This window comes from Pituophis catenifer, unplaced genomic scaffold (genome assembly GCF_029215685.1).
Source record: "Pituophis catenifer annectens isolate HBS135680 unplaced genomic scaffold, rPitCat1.0.hap2 SCAF_1, whole genome shotgun sequence".
NCBI classification, from domain to species: domain Eukaryota; kingdom Metazoa; phylum Chordata; class Lepidosauria; order Squamata; family Colubridae; genus Pituophis; species Pituophis catenifer.
This window is the reverse complement of record NW_027256881.1, coordinates 70,721,922-70,734,388: the sequence shown is the minus strand read 5'-3', so window position 1 is coordinate 70,734,388 and position 12,467 is coordinate 70,721,922. Positions and strand designations below refer to the sequence as shown.

Here is a 12,467-nt window from a genome sequence, read left to right as displayed (position 1 = left end):
AACGGGGCCGCGCGCGCTCGCTTCACTCGCTCGCACCTGCTCTCTTCTGCGCATGTGCAGAAGCGTTCTGATGACATCGGGGTCGGTGGGCAGAGCCTCCCGCCGGTTTTACTACCGGTTCTATAGAACCGGTGTGAACTGGGGACAACCCACCACTGCCCGAGGTCTTATTATTTTGGGATGCGTGGAGCAAGATGGGGCTCCTCTTGCCATCTTACCTGATTTCTACATCTGCGTTTAAATATTTTCAGGGAGGGCTTATTTTCGGGGGGAGGCTTATTTTAGCACATGCGCTCAAAAGCCCAATTGGGCTTATTATCAGGGGATGTCTTATTTTCAGGGAAACAGGGTAGTGCTTCCAGGATGGTATTTAATAGCTCTTCCCATTATTTTAAATGAAAAAGGCAGCTCAGTCCAAGTCTCTTTTGAAGAAACCTGTTCTTTTTTTTTTATTGAAAAAGTTTTTCAAATACAAATTTCCCCCCCTTTCCCCCCTCCTCCCTAACCCCCCTCCCCCTCCCCTCCCCCTCCCCTCCCCCTGTGGCTTCTACAAAATAAAACCCAAATTCATAACAGATTATATAATACTTTACCATCCCTTTGCTCCACCCCCCATACACTGACCCTTTCTTTCTAATAATATTATTATATCCCCCTTATACTATACATTTCAAAATAACATTCAACTGTAACATTATATAATAACTCCTAATTTAGCATAATAATATTATTATATCCCCCAGTTTAACAATTTCTACTCATAATCTACCCTTTTCCTCCTCCCCCATACATATATCTCTTAATTCAAATCTTTTATATATATTAATATAACATTTCAAAGCAATCTTCAACTATAAAACTATATAATAAATCCTAATTTGACATTTATTCAACTCATAGTCTGCCCATTTCCTCCACCCCCATATAATATATCTCTTAACTCAAATCTTTTACATGTATTCATATCTAAACATAATATCCCTTTTCTTAAACTAAACAATCAATAAGCTAACCTATCTCCACCCACTTTCCTACAGGACTACCATACATAATAATTTTTAATATCTTTATTCTTCTGCCCACACCACTAAGAAGTATTCCCTTATATAAATAAAATCCTCAAATGACTTTAAGATTGTAATCCATATGATATCTTCTGTAATGTCTTTCAGCTGGATTGTTAACTCCATCACCCATGTTAGGGTAACATCACATCCTAATTCCAACAGTATGTTCGGTATCTTCAATTACCATCTGCCCCCATCAATAGTAGATGTCTTCATATATAAAAAAAACACCCGAGTGACTTTATATTTGTATTCCATATAGTGTCTATTGTAATGTCTTTCATCTAAATTATTAATTCCAATCACCATAATAGGGTAACAACCAGATCTTCTGCGTGCCCCAATCCCATAACTCTCTTGCCTTGTAGCTCAGCATAAACATAATACATTTATCAAAGAATCCAAAATAGATAGTTCCAATCCATTCAGTTTAAGGCCATTTTTCATATCCCAAAAGTACAGCACTGCAGAGGTCTGTCACTCTCCTCAAGATAATATTCTTGATGGAACAGTTCTAGAGGAATATTGGGCCAACAGAGAAGTTGTAGAAAATAAGAGCGTAGTAAGAATAAGGCTGCAAAGAGTAAAAGAGTATAATGCCTGTAATTGTCTTTTGTTGGAAGAAGCAGTAGTAGGTTAATAAGAGGTGAATCAATTATCCTAGTTCCTTAAAAAAGTACTTGTAGCTATACTTCCCAAGTATTTCCTCATGCATAGCTTTCAGGAAGTTGGTGAAAACCTTCTCTTTTAGAAACTGTCCAGTTCTGTTTCATTCCATTGCTGCTTTCATATTTTAAGTATCTGGATCAACCTTGAACAGCTTCCATATTGTTTTGCTGTTTTTCATTAATAAGTTTAATTGTGAACTGAGTTACAGCACAGGTAGTATATTTCAGCATAGGTAGTATATTCATTTTAAATCAAATGAATGCATATATACATAGAACATAAAGTCCTACAGTTTGGTGCCTGCACAGACTAACCAAGTATCCATTTATTTTATCTAGCATTAAGAAATTCCAGTCCTATAAGTTCTACAACTTTCCAAATTTAAATAAAAAAAACTTGCAGAACCTAAATCGAATTTGATCAACTCAGAAATAAGACTGCCTTTCTATTAAGGCAGCCTTGAAGGAAAGAAATCTATTTTTTTAAATATTAAAATCCAAACATATCTGCCCCCTCCATGTTTAATCCATGCAAACATAACTACTTTCATATGGTTGAATCTTGAATTAATTCAGGAACTAAAACTTAATTTTGGTTTCTGTGATTTATAGACATCACTGAGACACTGTTCAGAGTTCCAGTCGAAACCCTCAAGTTGCAAAATTGTTTGGAGGGAGCCCCATCCTCACATACACCATACAGCTGGGGGGGGGTGTTTTCCACTAAAACCTTTTTTTCTGTTTTTAGCAGTCACAGCATGCAACACATTCATCTTTGAACCGATTCTCCTTCGTAAACATTTTTGCTTTTTCTCTTTGATTTCTCAGTTTTATTTTGACTCTTCTTGAAATCTCCTTAGAGCTGTTCATCAAGATAACTTGTTCTCCCTCTGCAAGCCTCTAGCTTTTGGCTTCATGACATTTTACAAGTGCTAGTGAAGTAGAAGTAAACTTCCTCCCTTGTATGGGCATAAACTGTGCCTTTCTTTGCCTTGGTGAAGGTCACCCAGTGAACTCTTTTGAAAACGTCCAGGCGTTTACTGAACAGGCTGGTTGCAATCTTTTTTTTTTTTTTTTCATTTGTGACATTTGTAGGAAGAGAGTGGTGTTAGTCTATAGAGTGGTAAAAATCAGGAGTCAGGTAGCACCCTTTTAAATTAACAAATGTTCTTCAATGGCACATGGTTGAGTTCTGGCTCATTTCATGAGACTAAATTTATATAGGATTTAAACTGGGGTGGGGAGAGAAGGGAAAGCAGACTGATTACGCAGATGCAGATTACATCTGAGAGAGATTGTCAGTATTTTATCAACTAACAATTATAATATCTTAAAAACCTTTTGTGTTTGTTGAGATCTTCTGAGATCGTCTGAAAGCAGAATAAGAGTTGGAAAGGACTTTGAAGGTCTTCTAGTCCAGCCCCCTGCTCAGGCAGGAAGCCCTACCCCACTTCAGACAAATGGTTATCCAATCTCTTCTTAAAAACTTCCAGTGTTGGAGCATTCACTACTTCTGGAGACAAGTTGTTCCACTGCTTAATTGTTTTAACTGTCAGGAAATTTTTCCTTAGTTCTAGATTGCTTCTGTCCTTGATTAGTTTTCACCCATTGCTTCTTCGCATGCCCTCAGGTGTCTTTGGAGAATAGCTTGACTCCTTCTTCTTTGTGGCAGCCCCTTAAATATTGGAACACTGCTATCATGTCATCCCTAGTCCTTCTTTTCATTAAATTAGAAATACCCAATTCCAGCAACCCTCCTTTACGTTTTAATCTCCAGTCTCCTAATTAGTTTTGCTCTTTTCTGCACTAAAACTTTTAGTAATTTTTGCTAAGTGGTGTGTTTAAAGTTCCATTTCCCCAAAACAGCCACCTCATAGATTGTTCTGGGACGTTAAAATGTTTTGATATTACTTTGGGCGTTTTTTGAATGCTGATGTCAAACTTTATGCCCATTAATAGTTTTGTATAAAGTTTGTTCTATTTGTCCTACCTAGAATCCAGAGGAGCATCACTGACAGATGATGCCATATATCACATTACAGTGAAAACATATGAAGATGCCTCTAATCTTGTGTGTATACTTGTTGGGGCTGTGATGCTGCTGCTGCTGCTGGGAGATATCTGGGTTTGTTGCAGGGTCTAGTTCCCACATTTACAGTATGTGAGCTCAAATTCTGCCATCTAATGCTGTCTTGGGCTGACTGCATCAAAGGCAGCTTTTGCAGGTGTCATTGTCATATCCTTAGGATGTTGTCTGCTCCAGGACATTTCTTTGAGGTCGATTTTGTCCAATGACATGGACCTATAAGATCCACCCTATTCATCATCTAGCAGAACCCTTGCTGATCTTTCTGAATTTGATAATTCTGCATCTATGCCTGTGTTTGAAATCTCCTTCAGTATTGTTATCCAATGATCATGTTGAGGATCAGCCACTCAGCTTCCCTTCAGAAGTCCTCTATTCCAGGAGCAAGCCAATTGCTAGGGTGGCAAAATCCCTTTGCCTTGAGGTTTAACAGGTTTTTTTTAGTCAGCCTATTAATTAGTTCATGACATCAGTTCACCAATCCTCATTTGGGTGCTTCCAGTCTTGCTGAACACAGTAATAGATTCCTAGGGCAAGCAAGCTTCAGTACCATCAACCTCACTATCTATGGAAATTTTCAATCATCCAGGTTATGGTTGTCCCATGCTCTTTCCAAAGGCAATTGGACTTTCTTGGTTTTTTTCTTTTGAAAACATTAGGGAAACAAAACAACCACTTCACAAATACAGGAGAGAAAACTCATCAGGACCAGATTCAGCAGTCCATCTGCATCTGAAAGACAAGGCTCACTCTTTTGAGGAGAGCAAACTCATATTCTGGATAGAGAGGTTTGAAAGAGAAGGAATCCCATCATAAGTTGAGGACTATGTATAGCAGCAGGCTGCATGAGGGTTGTAGCATTGATTGCTGGGAAAATTAAACAAGTAAAAAAGTTTATTTCTTGTGTCTGAAACTGTTAAATCCAACTCTTATTTACATTTGGACCTGTCTGAATTACAGATACTCTTACGTGTAGATAGTCATACCCTAAATAGTTCAGTTCAGTGGTGGGATTCAGCCAATTCGCACCACTTCGGGAAAACCGGTTGTTAACTTTCTGAGCAGTTTGGTGAACTGGTTTTGGAAGAAATCATTAGGGCCGAGAACCAGTTGTTAAATTATTTGAATCCCACCACTGGTTCAGTTGCATGTTTTCTTAATGAGGAAATTTCATTTATATATACTCTGCAGAAAAGATACCAAATGTAATAAAGAATTTAGCTTTACTGTGTACAAATTTTAAACAAATTGAAGTTGATACTTCCATATAATTACATTCTTCCTTAGCTTCAAAATTATTTCTATTTGTCATTTGCTCATTAGAGAAACTAGGTTATGTCATTTTAACAAGATTTAGCTGGAATTGCTATGTACTCTTATGTGTCCCTAATTCTTTTGCAATCAAAATAACTGGGTCATTCTTCTCACCGGCTTCTTTAGAGGACTGTGGCTTTATATTAAATCCTGCATACCTAAAATGGACTTCAGTGTTTACTTATTTCTTCCTATCAAAAAGACTTGACTCATGCTTTGTAGTATTTTTACTCATGAAAATGGATGCTTTCATGCTTTTCTGAAGCTCCCATGGTAGCCTTGAGCATTGGATCCTGGTCATTGTATAGATAGTATATATTTGAACGAGGCCAAACTGAATGTTGTGATTTCTTGAAAGAGCTGCAGAATAGGATGAAGTACAAACTAAACCATCCCTTCTTAAATGAATGTGCATGCCACTGCAGGTTTCCCTTGATGTTAAGCAAGTTCCTTGATAGTAACCACATTCACCAAAATTCATACTGAAATAAGTAGCTATTATTCTAATCAAACAGTTTTGTTTAGACTGGGTGACTTTGGGCCAGTCACTCACTCTCAGCCCAAATCTAGAATGGGCCAATTCGCTCTGGCCAACTTGCCTCCGCCAACTCACCGCGGGACAATGCACCATGGCCAACTCACTGTGGGACAATTTAACAATTCAATTTAATTATTTAAAATAAATAAATAAATATTTTAAGTTTTGTCATTCACGTTTCATTTTGTCTCTCCTTTTGCATTCTTTCTTTAATTATTCTGTTCCATTTCTTTGATATTAGTGTAACTCTTGCCCTGCAGTAAGTTGTCCCATGGCAAGGTAGCCGTGGTGAGTTTGCTGTGGCGAGTTGGCCACTGTGAATTGTCATAGGGCCACTCAACTCACCTCACAAGGTTGTAGTTGTGGGGAACACAGGAAGAGTAAGGAGTGTTAGGTATATTTCAGAAGTGGGTTTCAGCAGGTTCTGACCAGTTCTGGAGAACCGGTAGTGGAAATTTTGAGTAGTTCGGAGAACCGACAAATACCACCTCTGACTGGCCCCGCCCCCATCTATTCTCTGCTTCCCGAGTCCCAGCTGATTGGGAGGAAATGGGGATTTTGCAGTAACCTTCCCCTGGAGTGGGGAGGGAATGGAGATTTTACAGTATCCTTCCCCTGCCATGCCCACGAAGCCACGCCCATGAAGCCAAGCCACACCCACAGAACCGGTAGTAACAATTTTTGAAACCCACCACTGGTATATTTGCCACCTTGAGTTTACTTATAAAGTAATAAAGATGGGGTAAGAATATAATGAACTGACAAGGGAACACATCTACTGAGTCTTTTATTAGAACTGTTTTTATAATGGTAAAAACAAAATGCCCTAAAAGAAACCAAGAGAATCCTGACATTTTAAATGAGACATGAGCTTTTTTATCTAAGCAAATTATTGATTTTTATGTTGCCTTTTCTTTCAGCTGTGGAAGAAGCCATCTTTTAGAAAGAGTATGTGAAGTTGACTTAGAGGCCTGTCAGCTGTTGATCCATGGGTTTCTTCTCCACAAAAATGGCTCTTATGTTTCGGAGGGAGAAGAGAAACAAACTGAGGAAATAGAGGATATGGAATTTGCCTTTTTAACCTCAAAGTGGGAACAGTCAAATTGCTTTTCAGTTAATAGTTCCAAGCAAAAATCTTTTCGACACCCCCTTATTGGGAAGAAACACCAAAGTACGCCCTGTGAAGTGAAAGAGGTATCGATTTTTTATGTATTTGTTTTGTTTTCCAGTTAGTTTCCAGCAGTCATTCTTTTCAGTTTTGATGAAGCTTGTTCCATTTTGGTCTGCAAGCAAGCCAGCCTAGTAAAAAAAAAGTGAAATGCATTATTTATTGGAGTCAGATGATGAAATGAGAAAGGGATGCTTGATGCATTGCAGTATGTTGACTTTCATTGATTATCATAATCCCTGTAATAACATCCTACTGGCATGCACCCACTGTACATGTAGTGTGTTATCTCAAGTAGGAGGTTGTTTCTTTGTGTGATTTTCTCTCTCTCTCTTGCTTTGTAATTCATGTTATCCTTTCAGTTGACAGCAGCAAGATAACCCAAACAACTCTCAGTTCAGAAACAGTATGAGATACTTGAGGGCCATTCCGGATGTTTCCCTACCAGCCATTATGTTCAGCCTTCCCTGTAGTCAGCTCTCCTGCAGTCTTCCCCTTTCTTCCACTGAAGAGTTTCCCAGTTGCTCCCTCCACCCCAAATTCCTGGCAAATTTAATCTATAATTGAATCTTTGTGCTCTGAAGTTACTTACTGGCAAGCCTCAAGCTCTAATTTGGCCAAGACATGAACCACCCCTTCATGCCATACTGATAAATTTGGGTGGGGGTGGGGGTGGGGCAGAGGCAGAGAAGAGAAGAAGCAAGCAAGGCTGGCTTGAAGTAGCCCAATCTTATTGATGAGCCACTTAAAAATTTGCAAGTATTTTGGCTTGTATCACAAAAGGACTGTTTATTTCTAAAATGAAAGTATGCATTCTTCTGCAAAATACCCTGTTTCTTCTCTGCATTTTGACTCCTGGCTAAACTACATCATTATTTTCTGAATCTTGAACTTGCATTGGAATAAAAGCATACATCTAACATAAGCAAAATCAGAGGGCTGCATCTGTGCCTTTAATAGTGAAAGTGCCAGTTCTGTTTTATTTTTTCAAGGTCTTTCTACTTCAGAAGGACAATGTCTAGGTTTTTTTTTTTTAAAAAAAAGCTAGAAACCTTTTCCACACAAATATCCAGGGTATATATCAAAGCTAGAATATAACAAGGGAGAAAAGGAAAGGAATTGTACAGCCACTCAGTATCCATTTAAATTCAATCACAGGGATTTATTTTACAGTGGTTAAGATAGAAACCTCCGTATATCAATGTTCTTTATATATTACTGATTCAGACAAAAAAGTAACCACTCTCGCCAGCCACAATCTTTCCAAAATGTTTCCTGGGCAATGGAAAGAGCCAAAGAAGAAACGTGCCTATTGAAATACTATATTAGAAAAAAAAATCTCTTCAGAAAAAAGTTCACATTACTCAGTCATTTTAATACTTTTCAAATCAGTTGTTAATTTATCTATTAATGCCATAGTCCATCTGAGGAATCTTCCATCTGAGGTGAGCTAAAATGGAACAGATTAGGATGGGTTTGCTTAATTCAGGCATCAGGGTTGGCTCAAAGGTACAGATTGAGATGTCTAATGGTAGATATAATCTGGTCTTTCAAAGAAGATCTTATTGGGGAGAGACTATCTGGTGCAGGACAGTCCTTTGGGTGAAAAGTGTTTTGAAAGTGCTGCTGGTAGCTCCAGGCAGTGCCTTGTAAAATGAAAACTCTAAGTTTGAGAAAGTGAGTCTTTGGATGGATCTGACATTTGTTGTGCATTTATCATTTATTTAAAAGGATGAAAAAGTATTAGCTCTTAGCTGCCTCAGACTGAGGAGAATAGAGAGAACCAGAAGTCAAGGATGTTAAGGTCAGAAAAATGTACTCAATATTTTCAGTGCACCATAAGATTTTTCTTTTTTTAAAGTCTTCCTTCAGCTATAATTATTTTACTCAATAATATGGGTGAAAAGTTCTGAATTATTTTGGGAGCTAATTTATTTTACCAAAGCTCGTCTTCAAAGCTACTGTCTTTCCCAAAATTAAATGAATACTTAATCAACTATGCATATAGATAAAGCAAATCAACTCTGAATTATATAATGGTGTCTCATTACATATTAGAGATTACTTGAAATTTATAAGAAGGCAAGCCACAAATACATTAAGAATTTCTCATTGGTCCAATAAATTTAGTTCTGAATCAAATTACAAATAGTAGCCAAATTTCAGCCTTTCAGCAAAACAGAGTTTGGCAACTTTACTGGACTTCCCTCGGGAAGAAAAAAGTCCCCAAACACTTAGATAAACAGGGCTAAGAACTATATCTTTGTTCTTTTATGGCACGGGTGTCAAACTCGCCATATCACATTGCTGTCACATGACATTTTGCAATGTTTTTCCCATTCCTGGAGTTGGGGTGGGCGTGGCCTGCACGTGACACATCCTGCCTGCAGGTCGCCAGTTTGACACCCCTGTTTTATGACAACAGACATAACAGTTGTCAGCCTCTGAGCGGGCAGGAAAGGCTATCCGATCAGTCTTCAAATATTCTTTTAATGGTGTCACCCCCTGTACAGTGAAGTTGTTGACTTCCTTTTCTCACACCTTTATATGGTACAGTAGAGATGGTTTTATATTTTCTGTCTGCTGTATGGTAATTCCAATAAGCAAGACTGGAAATCCCCTTTCACGAACGGAGCCCTGATTCCATAACCTATTAATTGCAGCTGTTGATATTGCCTGCTATGATTGTCAATTGGGATACACTGCCTCAAACAGATCCAGTTTGCAACTTGAAGGTTCTTCTAGACTTGTAACTCCTGCTTGAAGAGCAGGTGGCAGTTGTGGCTGGCAGCACCTTTGTACAGTTTTGTGTTGTGCTCCAATAGTGCTGGTTCTAGATTGGGAAGCTCTGCTCATGGTCACTCATGCCCTGGTCAACTCCAAGATGGACTATTGTAATGTGCTCTACATGGGGCTGTCCTTGAAGAGCATCTAGAAACTTCAGCTGGTGCAAACTACAGAGATGAGATGAGATGAGATGAGATGAGATGAGATGACATGACATGAGATGACATGAGATGACATGAGATGAGGAGGGGAGGGGAGAGGAGATAAAACCTTTATTGTCATTTTTTTTTACTGTGAGCATACTGGCCCACATTAAAAATGAAATTCTATCACACACACACACAATGTCTGCCTGTCCCATCACATCTAGCAGAAGAGGTAGCACCTCTTTTCTGTGTAGCATCTGCCTTATGGAACATCATGCACCATCTCTGTTAGCATTTTACAAGTCCTTTAAGACCTAGCTGTGTCATCAGTTTGGGTTCCAAGGGAATGAAGAATTGTGGAAGGAGCTCTATTATTGTTAAAATCTACAGCTCTCTCCTTGCCTTTTTAAAATTATATTGACATTTCTTAATTGTTGATTGTTTTCTATATTATTGTTTTTTTTAATTTCTTTATTGTGCACCACCAAGACTCACATTTTATGAGATGGACAGCTATATAAATATGATGAATAAATCACATCACACTCATTTTGGAACACTCACTTCAGGGTTGAAAGGACAGGCTGGTGACATCACTATTGCCTGGGGGATGCCCAGTTGCAGGTTCCTTTCATGTCTCCGGAGAGAAGGATGGGAGCTTACCTTGCCCAAGGGCAGCACTAGGGTCCTGAATGCTAACCTCCAGCCCAGCACCCTAATCACACCCTGGTCCTTGATGAATAAATAAAAGAAAAAGTGCCTACTGTTGGAACATGAAAGAATGCATTGCAAGCATTCTGGGAACCACAAACAGTAGAAGATAACAGTAGTTGGATTTTCCAAGGAAGTTTTTGTGGTCCAAAATTCCTGGTAAATTGAAGTAGAGAAGAAGCAGATCAGTACTGAATACAAAATAAAGTGTCTGCTTTTGCAATAATAAGTAGAAATATTCAGAATGCCCTTATTACTGTAATGTAAAGCTGTAATGTACTGTGCTTAAGGTAAAGGTAAAGGTTCCCCTCACACATATGTGCTAGTCATTCCCTAATCTAGGGGTGGTGCTCATCTTTGTTTCAAAGCCAAAGAGCTAGCGCTTCCAAAGACGTCTCTGTGGTCATGTGTCCAGCATGACTAAATGCCAAAGGCACACGGAACACTATTACCTTCCCACCAAAGGTGGTCCCTATTTTTCTACTTGCATTTTTTACATGCTTTCAAACTGCTAGGTTGGCAGAAGCTGGGACAAGTAACGGGAGCTCACCCCATTACGCGGCACTAGCGATTCGAACCACTGAACTGCCGATCTTTTGATCGACAAGCTCAGCATCTTAGTCACTGAGCCACCACGTCCCTACTTTGTTACTTTGTTTAGTACTTTGTACTAAAAAAAAAAGTAAAAGTACTTTGCTTAGGACCTAGCATATGAAAACTCATTCATTATAGTTTAGAATGAGGTGCGACCCAGCTAATATATTTCTTTCTCATTCAAGAAAAAGTATTAGCCTTCTTTAAATGATTCAAAACCAGTACTTCAGACTTCCTACAGGTACAAGCATAGTATCTTTCTCCTGAACTATGTCTGTGAAAGCAGGCTGACTTTTTTAGGCTTATATGTTCCAAAGCGCGTCTTCCAAATCTATTTGAAAGTATGAACTCCTGCAACAAACCCTCTAAGATCAGAGATTCTGGTTCTCATGTGGTATGCTTTGTCCCTCATCTCCCACTCAGGAATGATGAAATTACAAATTTCTTTGGGAAAATATGGACCTAAGAAAAGTTCATTTCAGGCAGTTGGGTTGGTTCAAAGTATTTTTAATCTTTAAGGTTTTTTTCTTTATAGAGGAAGCTGGAATCTTTCGGAAAAGTTTCTCAGAAATAATTTGCTTCAGGTGTGACCTAAATAGCTTTGTCCAATAGCTTTATTACTGAGAATAATTACATTGCTGATATCATTTCAAGGTGCTTAGTTTCTATCTTCATAATATAATAGGATAACTTACTTTACCATTCTTAGGTAATGAAAAATTATATGCATGTATTTGGATCCCAGAAATCTAATTAGACAGGTGGTGGAAATCTGCAGTCAAGATCTCCTGCAGAGTACATATTTCTGTGTATAGTTAACACCTACTAATTGCAGGGACTGGAGAAGTCATGCTGGGGGATTTAACCTTTCCAAGTGCTTCGATTGCCATCAAATGAAAAAGGCATATTTTTTTTTCTAAAGATAAAAAATGTACATAGAAGGATATATACATTACACATTTTCCATTTTTAAATTTGTTCAGCAGAACCCCATCTTTTTCTGTATCATGCTTATTTTGTAGAGGATGTACAGTATAGCATATATACATGACGGGAGCTGTCCAAAATGAAAGCATCAATTTATTTTGTTCTGGGAATTCATCTTATATGTTGAGAACATATAAGATTTCCCTGCCTTCTTGAACTGGTATCCTAAAATCAGGCGCTTTATGAGTAGATAATTAACTATTCTCCTTGCAAAAGTCCTTGATATTGTGTTTGACTTTCTCATTAAGACGATAGTTCCAGGAATTTGCAAATGAACATGATTCCATGCCCATTAAATATTCATTTTTGTCTAAATATTTTACTGTCTAATGAGAAATGTTTTGACTCTTTTTCACTATCATTACCCATCCTTAACAATGCTGTCCAAGAAATCCCTGAGG

General features: G+C 38.3%; 1 protein-coding gene across 1 annotated transcript in view; it reads left to right on the top strand.

Moving 5' to 3' along the window:
* Window positions 1-12,467, top strand: part of DISC1 (DISC1 scaffold protein) — a 148,213-nt gene that overhangs the window by 111,384 nt on the left and 24,362 nt on the right. The window contains exon 10 of the mRNA XM_070950888.1: window positions 6,594-6,867. Coding sequence (XP_070806989.1) covers window positions 6,594-6,867 — 274 coding nt within the window. The remainder of the gene's footprint in view (window positions 1-6,593; window positions 6,868-12,467) is intronic.